The following is a 25,788-nucleotide window of genomic DNA, read 5'->3' on the forward strand; positions in this document are numbered from 1 at the left end:
CCGCTTCCCATCTAAGCTTTCAGCATACAGGAAATCTCGTTCAGGCTGCTCGTCGTCGACTTTTGCTAGAGCATTTTAACTTTAGGAGGAAGCTGCCCTTCAAGCTCAGACAACCATAATTTCATTGGAAAAACTTGTCCATCTCTCACTATCAAACATCTTGACCATCGTGCAGTATAGGAAATCTTTCAATTGCAAAATTGCCAAGTACATAAGGGTTGTCCATTTTCAAAATTTAGCGGGTCAGTAATTTTCACCCCTTGTGTAGTTTGAACTCGTTTGAACATGTAATTGTTATTTTGTGCAGGGTTGTGCTCTCATTGTAAAGTTGAAAATAGTAATTAATTAAAAATTATTGCTTTCAAGACATAATCAGCTGGTTTAAAAATTTGCTTCAGTTATTGTTTGTACTGCTAACAGCTTTGAGCAACGAATGAAAGTTATTTTTTAAACTCCAATGCAATTACATATTCCTGTATGAATAGAATCTTAACTACATTTTGTACATCTAGACACTACATAGTCACTGTTGATAGCGGTACCCCAACATTTGCACTCTTTGCTTCAACAAAACTACACAATAAAAATGCAACACGCATAAATATTTTAAAATGCTCATCTCAGAATGGTTTTTTGCAACAAGATAAGTTTCGTCTCTAGAATATTCTATACTTTTTTTCTCATTTCTGATTAGCACACAAAATTTTCTTGCTCTCTGCACTAAGCAATCCTTTGTCCAAGCTTTAGTTGCTCTCAGCTCTTTTCTCTCCCTCCCTGCTTTCTTTTTTCCCCTACAGTAAAGGTTCCTATAACATACACTTCCCATAATGTAAATTTCACATAACTTAAAGAATTTATGTAGTTTTCAAGTTAAAATTCCACGTAACTTGAATTTTAGAGTCGGCGCAAGCTTTCAGATTCAATTTAACTCAAATTCAATTTAATATTCAGAGAATCTCAGTTACCCTTAAAATATCGCTCTCCCTCCCTCTCCCCCCCCCCCCTCTCCCCCCTCTCCTCCCTCTCCCCCCTCTCTCCCCTCTCCCCCCTCTCTCCCCCTCTCTCCCCCCTCTCTCCCCCCCTCTCCCCCCTCTCTCTTTCTTGCCACTTTTTAATAGAGAAAATGACTCATAGGCACATCTTTATTATATATACATTATATTATATACATTAGTACCCTGGTATATACAGTGAGTGCAGTGTACCCTTGGGTTACAATTTTAATCTGTTCTAGGGTTGGCATCGTATGGCAAAAAATCGAATGGAGGGTTATAGAAACCATAGTACAGTAGGTGGTCCTACAACGTAAATAATCCGTTCAAGGAACGATTGCGTTGTAGGGAATTTACGTTATAAAAACAGTAAAATACATGTAAATTGCCTAATTCCTTCCAAGATCTTTCCAAACTCACCCCTTCGACCATGGAAAAACAAAAACTTGACTTAACTCTTCTAGTTTGTAGGCTGTACTGTAACTTCAGTATTATTGGTTTGTATCAACAACTTTTCTCCTTTTTCTGATCAATCTCACTAGTTTTGTAGGCCATAATTGTTGTAGTGTTTACAATAAGGGGAACGCACATCTTCAACGTTCATTTACAACAATTTGCTTATTTTTTACAAACAGTTAAGTCTATTTTGCAAAGTAAAACTAATAACAAATATTTCATATGTCTACAATAAAGCAAAGCAACAAAATATTTTACTGTAAAAAGCGGTACCACCTGTTCATCGTCTATCTGTACCCAGAGGTCAAGGTTAGGATGAAAGAGAACTTTTGACGATACTCCAACTTGTCACATTTAGATTGGTAGACCGGTGCTGTAACACTTGCTCCAATCGCCTTTGTATTTTTGAACAATTGCGTAGCAACTGTTCTCTGTTTTGTCGAGACATCGGACGATCTTTCACGACGAAATAGAATGTTAGGAAAGTTTTATATATAATAGATATCACTCTATACGCAGCTAGCACTCTATCACTCTATATATCGTTTTTTATTTATCATTCATTTTTCGCAAGTGCGGCGAGATAGAGTAACATTCAAATCGAATTTGAGAACTCGCCTGACTTGGCACTTTATGTTATATAGAATTTTTTACGTAGTACTTGAAGCACATAAGTTACATAATTTTTTTATTATATATTTCAATACATCAGAGTTTTGGCTTTCGAATGAGCCTATATTCAATACACAAAGAATAACCGAACTATGAAAAACGGGATGTCAAAAGTACGTCCTGCAAGAATAAAAAACTTGGTTTAGGTACTCAAAATGTGGCGTCATAATTCTCATTTAGCCTTAGGTCGTGGATCCCTTTCGCTGCCATTGAGGCTGTGCTTTTCTGTGACATCCGGTGCTGTTAAACCCGGAGAGCGCTAATAATAAACTAAGATTCTAGATAATCAACAATGCCTGGGATCGTGCTAACGCCTGACCATTACAAACACATGTTCTGGGTTAATTAATTATGCTTCAATAAATGTGCTGTCGTTGATAAAGGTAATGAAATCACATCGATTAAATTGTGACCTGCGGTTGCGTGGCCCTAGGACTAAATGCCAATCGCACTTTCGTGAGATCACGCAATTCTTGAAATTAATTAGTCTCAGTCGTCACCCGTAACACCGTAACATCGCATTAAAAATAAAGAGCTAGTGCATAATATCATCGGGAAAATATAGTATGGTTCTTGGAGTCTGAGGTACTTAGCATAGAAATAATATGTACATAGAGAACTAATGACACCGATTCCTTTGTCATTTTCATTGGTTCTCTGGAGTTGTCCTACCTTCGCCTGCCACTAGCGTCATTATCGTCACTTTCGTAGTTGATAAATAAGCGGTAAGAGCACACAACAACGAATATGAGTATTGTGACGTCACAATTTTCGAGACTTTGCCAGTGAACATTTTCGCGGTAGAGCTCTGGGGAAATCCTATAAACTCCAACCAATGTCTGTCTCACCATGGCAAACAGTAGCTCATTCGAAAGCCAAGACTCTGATGTATTAAAATATACAATAAAAAATTATGTAATTTATGTGCTTTAAGACGCAAAAACCTCACAGAAATATTTTACGTTATTTGGAATTTACGTTATAGGAGGTATACATTATAGGTCTACTGTAATTATATAATGCAGACATTCTCTGGTAAAAATCATCAAAATTTTATATAAGTACTATACATATTAAAAATTAGTAACAAAATAGTACGTTAACCTTAGTAACTATAGTTACCTACAGCAACTTTAGTGTATTTATTGGTTATGATCTGCATTAAAATGTAACATGACAATGTGCTATGTTCAGTATGTACTGTAAAGAGTTCTTACCTTGGAGACAGAATTAAAATCGAATGACGAAAGTCCACTGTACTTTATTGCTTTAGCAATCTTTGCCTATAATTTAGTAGAATATTAAACAAGTTACAATGTATCTCCAACCTCCAGCTTTAATATATGAAGCAGACTCCGTAACGAGTCAATGTCCTATGTAGAGGTTCGAATATGCGCGCGAATGTATTATGATTGCTTCTATGACATTTTAATGCATGTACATGCAGCCTAGAATGTGTGCCTAATATTTATTCTTGGACTAAGTTCTAGAGTCAGTTTTATGTTAAACGCAATACCAGAGGAATCAGAAGCGCGTCACAGTCAATGGAGTTTTTTTAAGTTGGTGCCCCACTTGTGCTTCCATTGTCACTGACTATGATGCCCGAGGGGAAGATTATCAAGGGGTGTATAACCAAGCGCGCTTCATGACCTTGTCCACATTATGTCTTGTTTCTTCTTACACACCTGGTTACCTAGTTGAGTGCTTGTGAAGGGGGTAAACCCTTTTGTTAAGAGGATTTTTAAAAAAATAGTTTTTATGTGAAGATCAGGGCAGTCAGTATTTTACCAAAATTCAGGGTCTCCCTATATTGACATGTCCTGTTTATTTGTGGTCTTTTTCTCTCATAGCATTGCTCAAGCTAAAGCGACCTCTTCAAAAAGTGGTCATATATAGAAAGTCACCTCTCTCATAATGGCAGCAGATAAAATCAGAAAATTCGAGGAGTTTGTGAATGAGCGGCTGCGAGTAGACCTGGTGTATGTATAAATTTCATCTCATTTGTTGTTATAGTTTGTTTTACATCTACATTGTTACTGTGTTTCCATGCTGCGAATGTGTTCGGAGTCGCTTTCACTCTGAATCATAGAAATGGTAAACTCCGAATGAATTCAACGCCGTTTTGCTTCGTTAAATTAGTGTGAAGGCATTCGGTGTGAGAGTACTTTGACATCATAAGAACGCTCACTACTGATGAATTCATATTGATAATGCTCGGCTAAGATCACCCCAGCAATGGTAAAATATTTTTTGCACACTTCAGCACCCAACCGTGCGGGTTTTTTCTATGACAAAATTCTACTGCTAGTCACTACTGTTTCTGTTGGACTCTTTGCATTGACATTAACATTAGCAAACCAAGGATGTGTTGCTCCTTGCAACTTGACTGCGCATGAATTGAAAAGTGACAGTGACCCAAAAGCAAGTGGACTTTCGCAAGTTTTATTTTGAGGGATGCGTCGCGATTCTTGGAAAGATCTATAGTGTGACTCCAGATCATTGAATCATTATTGAATCTAATTCATCGGCAGCTGGCAACTCATTCCCTTACGAACCCATTCGAAGCATGGAAACGCAGTGATTGCTCTGTTGGATGAACGCTATGGAGGTATTTGCTTCATATGCTAATTTATGTTTATTTCCTCTGCTCTTGTTGTATATGGTATTTGTATCTCACTCTGTTCCTGGCAGTAACTTGCACAGTTTACAACTTTGTGTAGTATTCGCCTCTTGTTTGTATTTGGTACAAATGTTAAGTCATGCCTCTATAAAACTGACCAGTCACTGGCTTGGAAAAAACTGTTCGAGAATTTTTCTGCTAAACTTCTGTAATACAGCACGGGAAGTATTGGCGAGAATCATTGTAGCATATGTCAGCTGGTGTGATTTGTGTGTACAGTAGTTGCTCCTACAACATAAATAATCTATTCCAGGAACGTTTACATTATATAGGGATTTTATGTTATACAAACAGTAAAGTACATGTAAATTGCCTAATCTTTCCTATATCTCTCTAAACTCCCATCTTTGGTCATTCAAAAATGAAAAAACTAGACTCAATTTTTTAATTTAATGACTGTGCAGCATAGACCTATTAACTATTACTATTAACTATACTATTAACTATCAAGTATAGTTAATAGGTCTATGCTGTGCAGTGACTGTAGTATTATTGCTTTGTATTGACAAATTTTCTCTTTTTTCCTTTTACTTTCACTTGGTTTATGGTCTATGACTACAGTGATTTTGCAATAAACTTGTTAAGATGAGTGCTCACCATCAGTGTCAGTTCAAATCAATCTTATCTTTTTTTCTATTCTGGAAAGCATAAATATTAAAGAATATTTTATACGTCTAAAATAGAGTAAAACAAAAATATATCTTTTTTATATGTAATAAAATTGGTGTCTGCCTGACCGTCCATCTATCCTTCGTCAGGATTCGTGGTTAGGCTAAAAGATGCCTTTCGACGAGACTCCAACTCATGTCATTCAGCTTGGTACACCGACCCTCTAGCACCTGCACCAATCAATCGCTTTTAAGTACTTTTGAATAACTGCACAGCTACTGATTCTCTACACCTTATTCAAAATTACATTCCCAGGGTACTAGTACATGTATATATAACAGAGTCATTTTTATATGTCCCCCTATGTCATTATTCCTCTCGAGTGCGGCAAGAGGGAAAGCGATATTTTCAAGGCTAACTACGAGATTCTCCTTATTCAAATCAAATTTGAGAACTTTCACTGACTTGACACTTTACGTTATATGGAATTCTTTACATAATATGAAGCAAAAACACTACATAAATTCTCTAAAGATATGTTATAGGAGGTTCAAGTTACAGGAGCGCTACTGTATCCGTTACTGTATCCGTTACTGTATCCGTTACTGTATCCGTTACTGTATCCGTTACTGTATCCGTTACTGTATCCGTTACTGTATCCGTTACTGTATCCGTTACTGTATCCGTTACTGTATCCGTTACTGTATCCGCTACTGTATCCGTTACTGTATCCGTTACTGTATCCGTTACTGTATCCGTTACTGTATCCGTTACTGTATCCGTTACTGTATCCGTTACTGTATCCGTTACTGTATCCGTTACTGTATCCGCTACTGTATCCGTTACTGTATCCGTTACTGTATCCGTTACTGTATCCGTTACTGTATCCGTTACTGTATCCGTTACTGTATCCGCTACTGTATCCGTTACTGTATCCGCTACTGCATCCGTTACTGCATCCGTTACTGCATCCGTTACTGCATCCGTTACTGCATCCGTTACTGCATCCGTTACTGCATCCGTTACTGCATCCGTTACTGCATCCGTTACTGCATCCGTTACTGTATCCGATACTGTATCCGTTACTGTATCCGTTACTGTATCCGTATTTGTACTGTATTAATACTCATTGTTTATGATGTACAGCGTGTCTCTGCCTGATCTTGATGTCACGCACCCGATTGTCTTTGCTTCATCTGACCATTTGATTAGACACGCTAGCAGTCTATGTCTCTAAGCATTTGATGTAGAAAGGTGATGGAGTCGAGGGAGAAGGTGGCAGAGCAGCTGGCCCACTACCTTCAGTTAGAGGCTCTCATTGAACAGCTACAGATAAGCAATGTGCCTGGAGAGCCCCTTCGTACGCAGGTTGATCTTGGCTGTAACTTCTACGCACAGGCTAAGGTGTAAGTTGACCAATCACGCTATGAGCTTCAGTTTGGCTCCCGCCAGTATTAGCAAACTCCCAAGTACTTCTACAAGCCCTGTTCATGCATGCGAGGTGTTGTTTATGCGTATAGCGAGCATCTGACACCTTCTGACCGAAGACAATGCTTAAAGCAATTCTAAGGTAAAAAAGTTTCTTTTTTGTATCAATCGAATCACATAACAACCGTAGTGTTAGCCATCAGTTTTATAAGATGTTATAAGATGCAGGAAGCGCATGATCGCTCTTAGGGCTGTGAGATGTTCTTTTTATTGGAAGTTGAATATAACAACTATTAATGCTAGTGGTTTGAGTGTTAGCTACAGTTCGTGAAGTACGTAAGTCCTCATGCTCAAGCCGCGTGGCTTGTCGTTGGGCGCGGCTTTTTGTTCAAGGTCATAGACCGCGGCTTACGGCCATTCTTTTAAAACTTACGTGGGGCTTAGGGCGGCTTCTCGATAAATGCGGTCTCTGCTCAGCTCCCGCGCTATAACCATAGAATCGCATTCATGATACACTTTTATGTACGGGGGTTTTGGCGACCTACTCGTTTATTTTCAAGGTCATGTTTATGGAATACTTTAGACTAAAGAAGAATTTATCGCTCTAAGTCGAGATGAATTCGTGACACGAGTGAGAGACAAGTGGTTGGGAGCATGTTAATACCTGCTGACATCGAAGCAAAAACTATGGATCAAACTGACTGCAAAACAGTTTTTCTTATTCAAGAGGACGAGGGTATAGCGAAACCCGTCTCAACACTCTTGCTCCCGAAGGGGTCAAGGATGACAAAACCTCAGTCATTAGCCGCGGTCTGTGGGCATATGTGGCTTGTTGGTAAGGGCGGCTAGATACCACAGACGGCTTATTAGAGGGTTTTTTCCTTCGTGAGTCATCTGTTTGTGAGCACAAGCCGCGCGGCTTGAGCACGAGGACTTACGGTAAAGCCATTTCTTTGTATCATCATTTCAAGCAATACTTCATCTTTATGAACTAAAAGCAATTTAACTCTGTGCTGACTTTGGCAGGCAGCGCTTGACTTCTGGAGATTCTAGACCGCCGTATGTCGTAGCTTTCATCAACAAATCACACTCTATTCTTTATGAAATCAATAATACGCAAATCATAAATCACAAATCAATAAGTTGTTAATTTTAGTAATTAGTGTTTAGCTTGTCTGCCTTAGGCTAGCAGCGAGGGGACTGTTCCTCAAAAGTGAGATTTGCATCGTCACAAGCCCAGGAAATGAACAAAGCTGTCCAGTTTAACATACGTAATCGTTTGAACAGCAAATTCTATTGGATTGACCATGCTAGAAATTGCAGCTTTGAGTCACACCACACTTCTTGTAAAATAGCCAAAAACGCTATCATTTATGGTGAGCCTTGGGTGGTTGTCTTGTCTATGTGCCGACAACTCTAGTGCTGTACATAGGGTAGTTGATCCTCGATACTATATCAGTTGATACAATGTTTGAAGCAACATTTTTCCAACCTAAATTTATACAATCCAAAATATACAGAAATCTCCCTGCAGCGTAATATGGATGTAGGACCACACACATAGCAGTGCCAAAACAATCAGCAGTCTGCAAGGATGTATATTCTCATTGTAGTTCAAATTAATCATAAACTATTACACAGCAATTGTGCTGGCTTCATCGTTAATTATAAGATGGACTCTGCTCATAGTGGTCTCTAAAATCCAGAACTTTTGTGCCGGTAATGTCTAATCTAGCTTTATATCCTACTCATTTCCATTTACTTCCTTCACTTACCTGATTTGTTGAATTAGCAAATTTCAACAAATCACAACATTGAACAGCTAGCTGCAAATATTCTATTGTGTATATTTCACTGGCATCATTTTTATTTTGGCGCACGAGTCGCCTTAATGATGATAAACTAGCATTTCAAGGTGAAGCTTTATATTTATGGAGTTATGTTATCTTGCGTGGTCGCCATATTTCTTCCATTTAGCTTATCGTTTTATTCATTTGATCGTCTAAATAAATGAATAGATATGTTAATGTACACACTTCTTTAGATACGTGACGCAAAGACTAGTTAGTAGGGTTCCTCGCAGTTATAGGTATGTTTATAGGCTGGTTGCTGCTTACACCCGTACTCCTTTTTCCAGAATATGACCAAGTGTAGTTTATATAATGCTTACTAAGTATTATATAAACTACACCAGTTGAACCAATAAAAGGGTTTTATCTCATTTTCACTAGTCCCAGTCTTCAAGATTATGCATATGCGAGGTGGGCTGCTACTAACAGAGTTGCCTCACCTTTTTACAGGTCAGATCCTTCAAGAATATGCATATGCATAGGTATGGGCTACTACGTGGAGTTTACCCTGGCAGAGGCGCTCTTGCATATTGCACGGCGCAGGAAATCACTCAATCAGGCTGCGGATAAACTTGCGATGGAATCTGCGAAAATAAAGGCCCATATAAAGACAGTACTCGAGGTAGAGACCTACCTAACTAAATTATGGGTTTAGTAGAAGCATGAATTTACTTGTTCTATTTATAACCACTGATCATTTCGCGCTAGGTGCTGCCTACTGACATAAAAGTAGTTTTTCATTAACTCACCACTTTTTCAAATATCGATAATTGATGATTCCGAACATATGCATCGACATAATTTGTAGTGCCAACAGTTCCTATTTTTGATCAGGCAGGACTTCCATGTTTTCAAACTTGAAATTCTACAAGACGGGTGAATGTTATAATACGTTGTTTTTAAAAAACAGGTAACTGACATAATATACTATAATAACAAGACGAGTAACTGATATAATATACTATAGTAATAAGACATGTAACTGATATAATATACTATAATAATAAAACTTGTAACCGATATAATATACTATAATAATAAGACTTGTAACTGATATAATATACTATAATAATAAGACTTGTAACTGATATAATATACTATAGTAATAAGACTTGTAACTGATATAATATACTATAATAATAAGACATGTAACTGATATAATCTACTATAATAATAAGACTTGTAACTGATATAATATACTATAATAATAAGACATGTAACTGATATAATAGACTATAATAATAAGACTTGTAACTGATGTAATATACTATAATAATAAGACATGTAACTGATATAATATACTATAATTATAAGACATGTAACTGATATAATATACTATAATAATAAGACTTGTAACTGATATAATATACTATAATAATAAGACTTGTAACTGATATAATATACTATAATAATAAGACTTGTAACTGATATAATATACTATAATAATAAGACAAGTAACTGATATAATTATATAATATACTATAATGGTAAGTCAGGTTACCATACGTTGGTTTTGTTGCAGGGCTTAAGGGAAATGCAGAATATCAAATCTGAAGAACCTCAAGCTCACAGGTCCATCTGGTGACTCTCGCTTTTTCGCTCTGAAGGTTATCTTCTCTTGCTATGCCTTTCCTTGATCTCTGTCATGGACTATGGAATTTAACCAGCCCACCTATAAGTTGCTCAGTGATTGCCAGCCTCAGACTCGCAACCAGCCGATTGACTTGAAAATTTTGGACCAAAATTTATCAAGGGATTTAGATTTTTTGGATCACGGTCTTTTCTAAATTCTCTATAGTGGCACCATCCATTGTCACACAACCATCGTTATATCGATGATAAGGTACTCGTGTTTACATGCCTGTCATTAATGTCAAATTCTTTAATGGATCAAATGAACAGGTGATCATTATTGATAGGCTTTGAGAGGAAATATAAACATTCTTATCGGTGAGTGAGCTCGCTGGTCTAACAGATGTGTCCGGAGGAGCCGGCAACTACAGCCATTAAACAGCCAGTTAGGTTACGTGATAAGCTATAGGTGACAGCTGGACAAATGTAATCATTACATTTACCTGCCACTATTCTAACCATCCATGATAAATGTTGTCGCTCTGTGAAACATTTAGATGAAACAAATAAAATACCTTTGGAGTAATTTCCATCTCATTCAGCCCACAGTGTCTGAGTAATTGCCAACGATGGCATTGCATGGAATGATTGAACTTTTTTACGTCGTGGGAGGTGAAAATTAGAGCATGGCCTAGCCTTTGATCGGTTGAGAGAAGGAAAGTTAGGAACCAGTGATCGAGCTAATTGGAAGAGCATTATAAGAGTGTTAATTATGAATGCCTGTTAACGATATCTCAAAAGCCTCTGTTAGGATTTGGAGAACCCTAATAATACATTTTTTTTAAATAAATTCAACTGTCTGTGCAAAAGTGATTACATTTTCTGTAATCCACTGCACTATGCAACGTATTATGCATTGAATCATGCTCTCCTCTGCACACTTCTGTTACTGTCTTTACATACTTCAACTGTCCTCAAACCTTAATGTTTAGATTGAAAGGCATGAAGGGAAGGAGGTAGGGAGAGCCTTGATGGAATGGTTTATCAGCAGCGCCACGTCAGCGCGATGTCATCTAACCTGGTTGAGGGTCAAGAATGCATGGTTCTGAAGGTGTTTTTACATTTCCTCACAATGCTAGGAGCTGTTGCAGTCTCATAATATGTAGCAGAAACAATTTGCTGAGTCAGAGGGAGAGCAGCAAATGTGCAGCTGTCAATCACTCTGATGACTAGTTGTGGCGAGTGCTCCTGATTGCTCCGACGTATATCACATTGTATATCATTGGCTTATGCTATGAGGATGAGTCATTGACAAGTTAATGACGTGCAGTTTAATACCTCTAAACAACTAGACTGTGGTTGCTGATGTCTTCCTTGTTCAGCTTGGCATCTTCAGGAACGATGTTCTCTTAATCTACCTTGGAAGATTATCTTCCCAATGTTATCTCGGCGCTTATGCTAATTGGATACTTAGTGCACTCATAGTTGATTGTTCTGCACCTTGATGCTCTGCTATAATGCTTACTGTTGCTATCAAGAATTTTTGAAAAATTGTGTCTATGTAATGGATACCTCTTTCTCAGAGCTGCATGTATTGGGGGATGACTTCTATGGCCTCAGTAGATGCGTTTATGACAGTATTCGGTATAAGGTCAACCTGTTTGCCAAGACTAAATGCACAGCGCAGATTCGTACAAAAATATTGCGAAGGCTTAGCATTTTAAACTCTTTTGAGTTGAGTGTTCTAGTTTATGGCCAAGTACAACCACGAGCTATCAAAATTGTAATTTTGCACTACTAGTATCTTTTTTGTAGGAACACGTCCAACTAATGCCAATATCGGCGATTCTCACTTCTAGATATGGCTCTCAAATCTTGAAACTTAACCGTAAGACACTGTGTCCATAAGGAAACCATTAGATGGCGTGAAGGGCCATTTAAAGGTGATTATTAGATTTGGCAGACGGTTGCCAAGCAGGCTCTAGCCTACAAACGCATCGAACAATCGCGGCTGGCGATCCGGATCAAATACCACTTTCCTCCGTCAATTAAAATTAACTGGGTATAAGCCTTTCAAATACAGTCGTTTGATGAAATGGCGACCTTCCAGATCAGTTTCACATCATCGGCAGGCACAGTTGCTGCATAAAAGAGGAGTTTGCAAAAACCATATTCGGTACATGTATTCAGTGTTTTTAACTGCTGTGAACGTGATGATGATTAGTGGTTGCGAAGGATCGTTTGGCAGTGAGGGAAAGGATTATTGCTAGAGTTAACGTCATTCATAGCTATTTATGATTTATTATCGCTCTAGGACATGGGATTAATGTGAACTGCTGGCATCAAACCTCTCAAACACGTGTTTCACCTCATTACTCCGCGAGTATGTTCGTGTGTTCATCTATCAAATAATGCATTTATTATGTAACAATTAACATCGACGAGTTTGTTGAAACAACGATCTGTGTCTTTTGTCGTATGTATGTTAGCTTGGGTATCAAGCATGATATTCTTGTTTTGCTTAGGACAAACAAAGCCTAAGAACATATGTATGTGATAAGCATGTTTACTTGCGTCTCCGTCGAGTTGTGCCATTTCTGAGATGTGCAGTCTTTCTGTTTTTGATCTGATAAAGACAATATAAGAGCTTTGTACCTGGCATGGCAGGAAGGCACAGTTATGTATGGAGCAATAGAAGAACTCAGTCAATGAGTGCACGACTCCTGTGCTAATTTCTGAGCTGTTCGGGATAAAAATATGCATACCTGAGCTCCAAACATAGAGTATGTTACATCGTATATGCCTTGATTTTGCATGACTGGCCAAAAGGTTCCATGAGAAGACGATCGCCTGCTGTAAAAATCTTGCAGCGACCACCCTTCCTTAATTTGACAGACTGGAAATGTCTGATAATACCAAACCATTAAAAACTTGTTGCCAATGTTTTATTCTATGGTGCTGTCTATCCAATGTTAACAATTATTATTCATGATTTTGTATGAGATTCTCTACGATAAATACAATTATTTATGTAATATGGTCTGCTACAATGATTAAGGTTGCTATACAGCTGCAATTACGTTTGCACATTAGAGATTTGTGTCTGAATTATTGCCACAGTGGCAAGTTCTGCCCTACACAGGTTTTAATGAAAGCATGCTCTCACATACTAGTACTAAAGTCACTGAGCTTTTACTGGTGGAGACTGCTATTCTCAATAGAGGACAAGGCTGATAAATTACACACATCTAAAGTGTACTACTAGAAATGTCACTACTCCCAGCAGCCCTACCATCTTATCTTCAGCCGTACAGCCTACTCACTATGACATCTCCATACCACCAGGTGCTATAACAATTATTCCATCCCACTCAGCACTGCAGTGTCAGCCATTGTTTTAACTAATGAACTTTGCTTTGCGCTAGTTATATGAAGTAAAGAACGGTCTTTGATCACCACACAAGTACCATAACTTGATAGAGTACAGCTTTCAGATGATAACGATGGAGCAAAAGCCCAGCTTAGAACAGACTAGCTATCACATTTTACCAGAAAAAAAAATGATTACAGAAAAAAACACATAAAAAATGAGAAAACGGGAAAGCCTCCAACTTTTAATCATCTTCAACTACTGTGTCGATATACCTTCAATCAAACTTTAACTTACAGGTAAGTCTATCATAAAATGCTTTATTGTTTGTAGGACAAGTACAGAATGCAGTAGAACAGTCAGTACTTTCACTTTACCACCTCTCAGTGATAGTAAGTGTGTCCCCTGCCTGACACTTTAACCGATAAGCTCTGGGGAGCTGTCTCGCTTTATCTGCAATCATGTCATTGACACCAAATCCTCTCATCCTCATCAACTTCAGTATTACAATTACATCAATTGAAAAACAGAATGATGACCTCTACTCTTCATAATAAAATCGAAATAAACATCGCCTGAACAATGCTCTCTTAACATGGGAAACCTGATAGTGTGACTCCACATCAACCAACCTGAGCATATTGATCACTACTGATAATGCTTTCAGTTAAGTTTCATCCCTTGTCACTGAGCCGATCACTCGATTAAAACATGTTGATTTTGTCTGGTTGCTGATGCTAACAACAAGGCTTTGGTTAACCACCTTAGCAAATATCGTAGCTATTTTGGCTTTATATTTGAATGCGTCTACAGTTTGTATACTTTTGAATGTAAGAAGTCTGTACACTTGGACAGAATTATAATTACGCACGCTAACAGAATAACGTGTCATCAGCGGATTATGCAAAACAAGTTCCTTAATAATTACATGCTAGCTGTCTAGTGTTTTAACCAGAGAAAAAAATAAATGATGTAAATTTGTTACGCAATTTATCAAGGGAAGCTTTTTTGTGTTCTTTAGACAAACCTGTTGAGGTTTACCCTTGGCTACCATTTACCATACTTTGTCCTGCACTGGCTGGTTTTCACCATATGAGTGTGCTACCAGTCTGCCAGAAAACGAAGTGCTTTTGTCTACACCTATCAGTACAGCTAGCCTCAGAATTTCTGTCATCTGTACACCTAGTACAGCTCTCACCAAGCCTTAGCATCTCACTGGGCTTTTTATTTTAAAGCTGTCTTCTTATATTTTATTTGTTTTTGCGGAAAACTTGCGAAAGGTTTTTCTTTTCATTAGGTAATTGCTCCTCTGTCAAATTGGCTTTTCATCCGCTCACAGATACCTCATGAGTTGTCTTCCCTCGCGTTCACAAGCTAGCACCAACCACATTATGTCTAGAAGCAACATTTAAGCAAGCCTGACAACTGGAAATCATACAACAGAACAATGGTGCCATACCAAATAGTCATTTGGGAACCTTTTATCATGTTCGTGAGTTTTGGCAGACTAAACCAAATCTGTTTTATTGCAACATTCAGAGGCGACATGATGGTCTACGCGTTTCTTCAAACGAAATTGTTTCACCGTTATCCCGAGATAGCTTACATAAGTAACGAGTGTGAATGCCAACTCTATAACTTCAGAAATCTGTAAACTTGAGCCAACAGATCTTCCTTCAAGAGACGCGCTGAAAAAAACGCGCAGATGAAACACTTTTCGTGCATTTTTTTCAGCACGCCTGCTGTCTTGTATTTGTAGAGTTACTATTTTACGTTATTTATAAACCTGAGGATACGATGATTAGCTTGTTGCTCCGGTGCTTATAGTTTCTCATTGGACAAGATGGCTGACAGGAAGGCAGGACATTTATATGAGCCGTAAAACGTCTTGAGATAAGAAGAAGAAACAAGCAGGATATCGAAAGAGTTCTTGAAAGTAATTTCATAGCGATAAACATCAAAACCAAGTCGTGTTGAGCTACGCATTCATACAAACGCTATTTGATGTTTTTGGCAAAGGATTATCATGCAACAATCTACAGTATTAATCCTAGTTAATGGGTGTTACAACACAAGCGTTGTCTATCTGCACTCAATCTTTGGCTCTTTAGTCTTAAAAGGTAATAATGAGCTTATATCAATGGAAAAGCTATATGTAGCACTTTTGGTACCACCAAGTGTCTTGCACATATTTTCATAGTATAATTCTGATACTGGCAATACAACTACTGCAACTCCATAAGTAGACCAAGTTTTCTCCCTGCTTATGGTGAACTTTTTTATAAGCATTTAGTTTTAGAAAGAAATGGTCTACTAGGATTCCCTGTACTGAGGAGTACTCTTTTCTAGTAACTAGATCAGATGGCAAACCTGCCAATTGTCCTTGGCATTAGTATGAGAGAGATGAGGAGTACAGGTATGTTGATGAAGCTATATGATCAGCCATCTCTACTTGGGTTGTAAGAAGATGCAGATACAGCTACAGGTACAGATACAAGTACAGCAGATGCAGGCCATATGGTAGCCTATGCGTATCTACCATATGTTATATCTACCAAATAGCATATGGTAGATATGCTATTTGGTATATGGTATATCTACCATGTACTTATGAGCATATGAACGTATGAACTGCTTGAGAGCTTCTTTAAATCAATTTTAGAGCATTTATAAGTTAGACAATCAATTAATTAATAAAGTAATTATTTTATTCAAACTGACCCAATGAATAAATATTACTGTTTTTGTTTTAGTAGGCAGCTCGCTACACACCGCTGTAGAACAAAAATACTGAGGCTATCTGAAAACGTTCCCACTAAAATATAAAGATCCCTACTACTACTGACTGCTAACCCCTGCCTAGTAGTCAGTAGTAGCAGGAAACGTGCGACAAAGAAGAGGGAGAACAATGAGAAGTAACGGCTTAATAATCACTTTTTATGTTGCAGTATATAACAAGTATATCGTAAATGCATTTATGATAAGGATGCCTCCAGAAGAGTGGTAGGGTTATCATAAGGCAATTGGTTTTGTTGAATGGTTTTAAATGAACAACAGATACCTCCCTTTTACGTAGTGGCAATAAGAGGATGCTAGCAGTTGGGCAGAGAGGATGTGGGATCTGTCACAACCTCGACGGTTAACGTTTACCGCTCTTCGGCCTTGCGTCCTCCCACCCCTTCCTGCACACTTCAAGGAAGTTAGACTGACGAGTTGACACGACTCCGAGTGACTCCGGAATATCGTGATTTATATTTATAAGTTAGCTAAACACTTTCACATTAATAATATTTTGGCTGAAGTACAGAATTTGTTGCTAATTATAAACTTTCCATTTTGAACAACTTGACATGGTTTTTAGGTACTTCAGAAACTCCGGTTGAAGTGGCAATAAAGAAGAGTGTCCGGAAGAGCAACAAATACAAAGCGTAACAACTTTCATTGGCCAACTTTTAACCTCACGTCAAGAATTTCTTACAATCTTTACTATAATGAGAGCCGCGACCATCCAAAACCATAATTGAAAAAAAATTGCTTTCAACAGAATTTACACTCGCAACTTTCAACTTTGTTGACTGACTGTCTGCAAAACCGACTTGCCATATTGTGGAATAATTGTGCATTTAGTTATTACCCCTGATCATCTCCCATGGCGCAATAGACTGCCAGGGTACTAGTGTAGGACAAAACGCCCTTTCACAAAATGAGAGCTAGTAGAAAATCTATCGAAGAAACGTTTGAAGACAACAAAATTCATAGAGTTGATGAGCAGTGTTAAAGGACGTAAAGATTTTGTAAATATATCTAACGCAGAAATGGTTTGTCCTTGAATAAAAAAAATCGTTTTAAATGGTCGACTTTCATACGATTTTATACGATCAACATCCGAGTAAGGTTCTTATAGTTGTCCACAATCGAGGGTAAATGTAGCCTCATCTCCGGTAATCTCAATTGATCTCTTTAAGGACAGCAGGAATTACTGAAGATGATGAGTCAGACAGATTCGATATACTAACTCTTTGATTGCGGGTCTGAGAGAGCATCACATAGCCAGCAGTATTAGTCATTCCAATCAACGGGTTTGCATGCTTTTTGCAGTCCTATTAAACCTATTAGCTATGGCAATAAATTATTTCATCATTAGCAGATTTGCTCTGAGCTAAACTACAATATAAATTATATTTTTTGTTTTCTGTGACTATTATCTATAGTTGATGAGATTCCGGCTTCACAGCGTATGCCGTTGGCAGTGATGAGCCGGTGACATAATTATAATTGATAATAAGATTGTGACGTGAGTACATACGATTACACTGAATGACAGTTTTCAGTAGATTAGAGGTGCTTTAGTTATAAATAAAATTAATTTAAACTGATTTCAACTGTCTTTATTAAAGTTGGCTATAATCGGCCTATTTGAATATTTAATTATCTTATCGTCATTTTCTGCATATTTACTTATACATGCTTACCTACCCAGTTATATAATGAATCTTTACAGACAGTCATGCTTTGTAAGTTTATTCAGCATCATGTATGCATCTGTCCTGTACGCTGTATTTGCTACCAAAACAACCTCTCTGAATAAATGCCTGGCCCCCCAGGGTACTCTTGCCCCAGGGTAGTCCTGCTTCCAGGGTACTCTGGGTGCCAGTGTACACTCTTACCTGTCAGGATGGTTGCAGACCACACAGGTAGTGCAGCAATTCTGCCCGCTACCTGCTTGCATAACTGATAAGTCATAGCAAGTTCTCTCATAACTGCAGCAAAGAAATTGAGGCCTTTTAAGATATACGATATGTGTGCGCAGAATCACATTCTGGAACATAGTAAATGATAATTTGAAAATTTTGCAGCAAGACAAACAAGGGCTGTCCAAGTCAAGCGAGTTGAATATTCCTTTGTCTCTTCAAGTGTAGTACCTGCTCACCTTCGTCAAGTACCTCACGCTTGATATCAGCCGGTAGAGAGCTCTTTATCTCTTTCCGTGCACTCAACAGACTCAAGGTCAACTCTTGCAAACATTCTTTACTGAATATTATGTTAGCAGAGTGCCATCGTACGAGCATGAAAGGTGCAACTTTTTTATTACTGATGAAATTAGCGACAGGAAGTAAAAACCATTGTAGTTTACATTACCAGGGATGATCTCAAATAGGAAATGTCATTACATTATGTATGCACATAAACTATCTAAGCTATGACTTGTACAACTTATGTACACTTGTACTTGTGGGCACATTCAGCAGATACAGACTCCCTCCCTTGTTGACTAGAAATCGTCACGGAGACATCGATATCTTTTCTACCATTGGTGCTACCCTTCCCCTGTCTTGACCAGCAAATACCAGCGGATGCACCATTCTGCTTCACCAGACCGGCTTCCCACCAGACCTGCTGCTTCACCAGACCTGCTGCCCTGCTAACCTGCTGACCTGCTGCCCCGCTGACCTGCTGCTCTTGGTGCAGCAAAAATACAGATGATGAGCAAACAAACAGCAGACAACAACTTTTTTTACGTGCATATTTTCTACTTTTTAAATTTTGTGTTTTGCGGTAATTTGTAGTTTTGGTTTCAAAAATGTATCCTGTGTAATGCATTTTCCTTTTTTACCCGTTTTATTAACTTATTACCTGACTATTTAGTACAAAGAGATAATTAGCACATTCAAAAGTTATTGGATATTAAGGGTACATTAAGGGTACAAACGCAACATTTGAGCTGGATTTACACCCTACATCTCCTGTCCTTGAGTATACACCTGCAATGGCTAGTCAAAACTGATATAGATTGTAACTCGGACAGTGAGTGTACATGTATAAGTATACAATATACTAATATATATCTATATACTAGTTACGAAAAATAGTTGCACTTATCTGTACAGCTACTGGTAGTTTCATGACTCTGTCAATCTTCAGGCTGCCACTAAAATTCAAGATGGTGGCTTGAATTTTACGAGCAGCCTGAAGATTGACAGAGGAAGTCATGAACCTGCCAGTAGCTGCAAAGATAAGGGCAACTATTTTCCATAACTATTGCTATTTGCCCCAATTCCTTGTGGAGCTCTTCAATTTTAGTATTGTTTTACTGTATTATTTAATTATATATCTATATATATATTTCTCAAAGTTTGTGGGTCATTGTGTATGTCTAGCTATAGCTATTAAACTTAAAATTTAAAATTCCGCGCTATGATGAATTTGATCTCCCGAAGATTGCAACTGCAAAATTTCAATCCGCGGCGCATTACCACTACCACTGAGCTACGCAAGGCGTAGTGATCAAAGGCACTATCATATACGGTATACCGAATGCGCACGCTAAATGACGTATTATTTGAAGCTCTATTAATTCTATGAAACACGATGCTTTTTCGTGTTTTCTTGAACTTCTATTTTTGGTTTTTTGTAAAGTTCTATTGCTATATGAGCGGTCAAGGAAAATTCTTTTCACGTGTACAATTTTAGTATCTCCATAATAATAGCCTAAGGAGAATGATGCTAAATCGCGGTGAAGGTCAATACCTTTTACGGGGACTATTGTATTATCTCGAGTAGGAATGGCCTCTACATTCTCTCACCGCTCAGTCAGACAAAGACAGTACAATATCTCATTTTTACATTTGTACCAGTATCAAGAGGTACCAGTATCATCGTATTCAAAGTTTTGATGGATAGCTTCTTGTGGAACAGTAACATTTTTTTATACACACTTCTATGCAAGAATTGTTATTACTAGTTCAACATATTCAGAATTTTTATTTCGTTTTCTCAGTTCATATTAATTGTATCATTACCGAATCATATTTCATTGTAATTGCAGCAAAACAGATTTAATTTAGCTTTTACTTGCTAATTATTTCACATTTACATCTAAACCCTTTTATAATTGTTTTTTTTTAAAAATTCATTTGACCTGCACAAAACATTTTCCTCACGATATGAAGTTTGAAAGTTACAGTTGTTTGACAAAGTTTGAAAGTACAGTATATACAGTATATATATAATAGCTTAGCTGTACTACCCGGCGTTGCCTGGGTAATAAAAAAGTCTTTGGACAGAAAATTTATTTGTATTTCACATATAACAACATTTGCCATTCTAACGTTCAAACTACATATCATGAGAAAATTGTTTTCTGTAGTTGAAACAAATCAAGAGAAAAAATAAAAACAACTGTAATTGTTTTTAAACTTTGTCAAACAACTGTAACTTTTAAACTTCATATCACGAGGAAAAGTTTTTGTGCAGGTCAGAAAATTCAAAAAAATAAAACAACTATAAAAGGGTTTAGATGCAAATGGGAAATAATTAGCAAGTAGTAGCTAAATTAAGTCGGTTTTGCTACAATTACAATAAAATATGGTTCGGTAATGATACAATTAATACGAATTGAGAAAACAAAATAAAGATCTTGAATATGTTGAATTAATAATAACGATTTTTGCATAGAAATGTGTGTGTATAAAAAATGTTACTGTTCCACCAAAAGCTACCCATCAAAACTTTGATTACGACGATACTGGTACCTCGCGACACTGGTACAAATGTAAAAATGAATTATCGTAGTGTCTTTGACTGAATGGTGAGAAAATGTAGAGGCTTTTTTACGGAGATAATACAACTGTACGCATGAAAAGAATCGGCCTTGACCACGATTTAGCAATTGAACTTTACAAAAACCAAAAATAGAAATTGAAAAAAACACGAAAATCTTTGTGTTTCACAGAGTTAATAGAATTCATGGAGTTTCTAATAGTACGTAATTTAGCATGGGCGTAGTATGACAACTTCCATAGTATGACAACTTCCATAGTATGACAACTTCCATAGTATAACAACTTCCATCATTGCTCCTTGTATGGCTCAGAGCTAGAGCACTTAGATTTTAAACTTGCGGTAGCAATTTCCGTGGGTTCAGATCTATCAGAATGCAAAATTTTAATTCCAAGATTTTAATAGTTATAGATGCACATTACAACGACAGATACACGAATACACATACAGACGAGTTTTAAGTAATATATATTTAGATAAAAACCTGATTAGGATAAATCTCATTCAAAACTTTTTAAGATAATTTTTACAGAAAATTTCGTTTAAAATACTGAACACCGTAACCTAATAACAATGGGCCAATCTGTTTTATAGCGTGTTTTCGCTGTAGTCTATTCCTTCCATCTCTACAGATGAGCTGAGATAACAAAATATTTGTGTTTCAGTTCGGTATGAGAATCAATTAGCGACTTGGCAGGAGGTTCAAAACTGTTGCATTTATATGATGTTCCTGAATGTGCCTGACGGTAGCGATTCGGCAAATCAAAGAACCTTAAACGAGCTCTTTGTTGTCAGAGAGCAAATGGTGAATGCACGGAGTTAGTATGAGCATTGCAACTGGTGTCAGTCTTTGTTCTTTAGTATTTCACCTTCATAAACATTTAAGATCAATATCTTGAAACTCATAAAGATCTGCACTTGAAACTTTTTCTGTGGCCAGTTACGACGGATTTGTATGGATTAGTAATCCGGATTTCTTGAACCTTACAAGAAAAACACGGCAGGCTAATCGTATTGCATACGCATGTCCTACTTCAACTACATGGCAACATTATACATCAAATACATATGTACTAAGAATAACACTATATGATAAGACTCCTGTGTATAGTAACACAATATGATAAGACTACTGTGTATAGTAACACAACATGATAAGGCTACCTTGTATAGTAACACAATATGATAAGACTACTGTGTATAGTAGCACAATATGATAAGACTACTGTGTATAGTAACACAATATGATCAGACTACTGTGTATGGTAACACAATATGATCAGACTATTGTGTATAGTAACACAATATTATAAGACTACTGTGTATAGTAACACAACATGATAAGACTACTGTGTATGGTAACAAGCTATGCCATAAAAGAACATGAAAAAATTACAAGGCATCCCATTATTATGATCCCAGTGTTGGTAGAGGTTGCTGTTACAGAGTTCTTCAACAGAGCATATTTATCAGTAAAAGATAATTCGTGTTTATGTACCTGCATGCTGTTTAATCCTGTTATGTATTGACGGGTTTATATATCCATAATATATGCGTATGTTACCAAAACACACACACGTATATTCACTAGTGTAATAGGCTGTGTTTAGGCTAGTGAAGTTTATTTTCCCACAGAATGTGCTGACAGGCTGCTATATTATCAGCTATGAATAAACATTTGAACTTACCTTCATTACTGTATTATAAAACTACAATTCTTGTCTTACATCCCAACAAATTATAAATTAGTTGAATAGCATTATTTAAAGTTTAAGCAACATTCCAAAATTAATTATCTTCGTTTTATGATTCTATTTTATAAACTATTCTTATCCGATCTCTTTCATAAGAGAGAGGGAGATGAGAAGGTGAATTTAACACTGACAACTGTTTATCTTTCTCAACCATTCATAAAATTATATTTAGCAAGAAATATGTGTGCATATAAATCTATTTTCAAATTTTAAATTTTCAAAATGCTGTTACACTAAAATGTAGTTGGTAAGCATAAGAATTTCACTGAAACAACTTTGTCATACTAAATACAAAGTTGTTAACTGGATTCATGTTGCAGTATATTGAATATTAATGCATAATATTTATTAATCGACGAGGTACAGGCACACCCTCTAGTGCATGTTTGTTGTTTTACAGATGAAAGTAAAACAGACAAAAGGCTAACAACCTTTTAATGGAGGCTTGATTGTGTCGTAACTAATTAGTTTATGACATTGAGTTACGATGGCAAGTGTCAACAGGTAAACCTTTAAAAGGAAACAGATAATGACCGGGCACTGAGCTGAATTTCAAAGTTCACCTTTAAGCGCATCATAGTGTTTTTAATCCACTTAAAGTAAAACAAATTTAAGCCTGGCGGCTCGCCAACTTGGTAGGATATGACTAGAATTAGTGCAGTGAGTCAGCCACTAATCCTTAATACCTCCTACTACAGAGAGCTTAAACGAGTAAAGATTATAAGGCAGCTTTATCAACCGCCAACAAGATCTGTGTTTCCTTATTTTTATGCGTTAATAGACTTCACTGGTCACCAATCCTCACAAAATATTATGGCATAACACTTAGGTTATCAAATGCGTTCCTCGAATGGAGCCAGGAAACCCTCGGTTCAAGTATTAAGTGTACTGACATCAAGCTGTTCCTTCGGTATATTAAGTATATTAAGAGTAAAGCAAGAGCAGATAATCTCTTCTGAGACCTATTAATTAGTTTGTTAACAACGGTCATAACATCAATACTTCCTATTCAAAATGTTTATTCGTGAGAAATTATAATTTCAACATGAAACAACGATTAGCATGAGCAGATTGGCCTGTTTGAAAAGCATTCTCAAATGAAGTGTAAATAAGGGTCAGAGAGGCATCCTTACCTATAAATCACATTACCAAATTGAAAATAATTGATTACCAAATACAAAATAATTGATTACAAAATACAAAATAATTGATTACAAAATACAACATTTGTAGGTCTTGTCATCTATTGGCATGCAGTAAGAGGCACGTAGAGGTATACACTCTATAGAGGCACATACTGTATCTCACTATTGGATGGCATCTCTATGCTTGTTAGTAGTTGTTTTTGAAGAATTATGGCATTTTTGCTGCATTTTCAAAACTGAATTTTGTTACACTTATAGAAATATTGCTTAAAATTATTCTGAGCCCACCAACATGTTCAATATTAGTAATATGTGAATTTCGCCTCTTGCTGTTGATGTGCTACATAATAAAATAATTGTGGATATAGAGCGCATTAGAATAAAGAAGATACAATATCCCAACCGCTGTTGTACCTTGTATAGAAACAATAGCCCAACCGCTGTTGTACCTGGTATAGAAACAAGGTACAACAGCTGTTGTACCTTGTATAGAAACAATTCATATGAAATGGGGCTTTGTTTTTGTTAAGCAGGTTTTTAGATTTCTGATTTTTGCATCGTAAACAAGAAAATTTTACAACTTTTTGCAAGTATAAAATATACAGAGGATACCTCTTCTTCTATTCATAATAGGCTGCTTCTCATATCCATACATACATGTACATGTACATCTGAATCTATGTCTTTGGCTACACCTAAGACTAAACATATATTAATATGCATATCTATGTATCATATCAATGCGTAGTATATATACCCGTATTTGTGGTGACTTTAAACTAGCATTTTTTCCACATCTTACATTATTATTATTACTATTATTATACTCCACAAAAATTCTTTTTAGTACAGTTTGCTTTAGTAAGTGTTCAAGTATGTATGTACATACATATATACATGTGTATGTATATGTATGTATATAAATACCTGTACATATACATGTATGTAGATTTATATGTAATTATATATATTTATATATATATATGTAAATATATGTATATATATATATATATATATATACATATACATATATATATATATATATATATACATATATATATATATATATATATATATATATATATATATATATATATATATATATATATATATGTATATACATATATTTACATATATTTACATATATATATATATATATATATATATATCTATATATACATATATTTACATATATATACATATATATCTATATATATACATGTATGTATATATACCTGTATATATGTATATAAATACATTTATTGATATGTATGTATATAACTAGATACATTTATGTATACATAGGTACAATATGTATAAATAGGTAGTGTATGTATAAAATAAGTATACTGTATATAAATACATGTATAGATACATGTGTGTATATGTATGTATATATATACACATGTATATGCATGTATATACATGTATATATATGTACATATACACATGTGCATATGCATATATATACATGAAAATTTATGTATCTATACATGTATATATGCGTGTGTGTGGGTGTTTATGTACATATCTATATACCCACACCTGTATCTATACCTTTACCAATATAACAATATGCATCTATGACAGCGGGCGCTTGTTCACAGCTATGATGATTGCAGGCAGACATCTACTTTGCATAAACATTTATACCAAACTTCTGATTTGTGTGTGGCTGTGCTATCAAAATTGTTAGCATT

At 36.4% G+C, this 25,788-nt stretch overlaps 2 protein-coding genes across 2 annotated transcripts in view; both read left to right on the top strand.

Annotated features, from left to right (window-relative positions):
- The window catches only part of LOC137388848 (RWD domain-containing protein 4-like), a 145,026-nt gene that overhangs the window by 34,971 nt on the left and 84,267 nt on the right, over positions 1-25,788 (top strand). The gene's annotated exons all lie outside the window — the stretch shown is intronic.
- Positions 3,970-10,773, top strand: LOC137387651 (protein UXT homolog). Its single transcript, XM_068074132.1, has 4 exons — positions 3,970-4,099; positions 6,660-6,815; positions 9,138-9,309; positions 10,210-10,773. Exons 1-4 carry the CDS (start codon positions 4,035-4,037, stop codon positions 10,270-10,272), a joined length of 456 nt encoding a protein of 151 aa, XP_067930233.1. The 5' UTR covers positions 3,970-4,034; the 3' UTR covers positions 10,273-10,773.

Source organism: Watersipora subatra, chromosome 2 (genome assembly GCF_963576615.1).
Source record: "Watersipora subatra chromosome 2, tzWatSuba1.1, whole genome shotgun sequence".
NCBI lineage: Eukaryota > Metazoa > Bryozoa > Gymnolaemata > Cheilostomatida > Watersiporidae > Watersipora > Watersipora subatra.

Excerpts from the sequence above, each read along its gene's own strand:
- LOC137387651 (XM_068074132.1), top strand. The coding sequence starts at position 4,035 with ATGGCAGCAGATAAAATCAGAAAATTCGAGGAGTTTGTGAATGAGCGG. Across the intron at positions 6,816-9,137 it reads TTCTACGCACAGGCTAAGGT|GTCAGATCCTTCAAGAATAT; the intron begins GTAAGTTGACCA and ends ACCTTTTTACAG. Across the intron at positions 9,310-10,209 it reads ATATAAAGACAGTACTCGAG|GGCTTAAGGGAAATGCAGAA; the intron begins GTAGAGACCTAC and ends GTTTTGTTGCAG.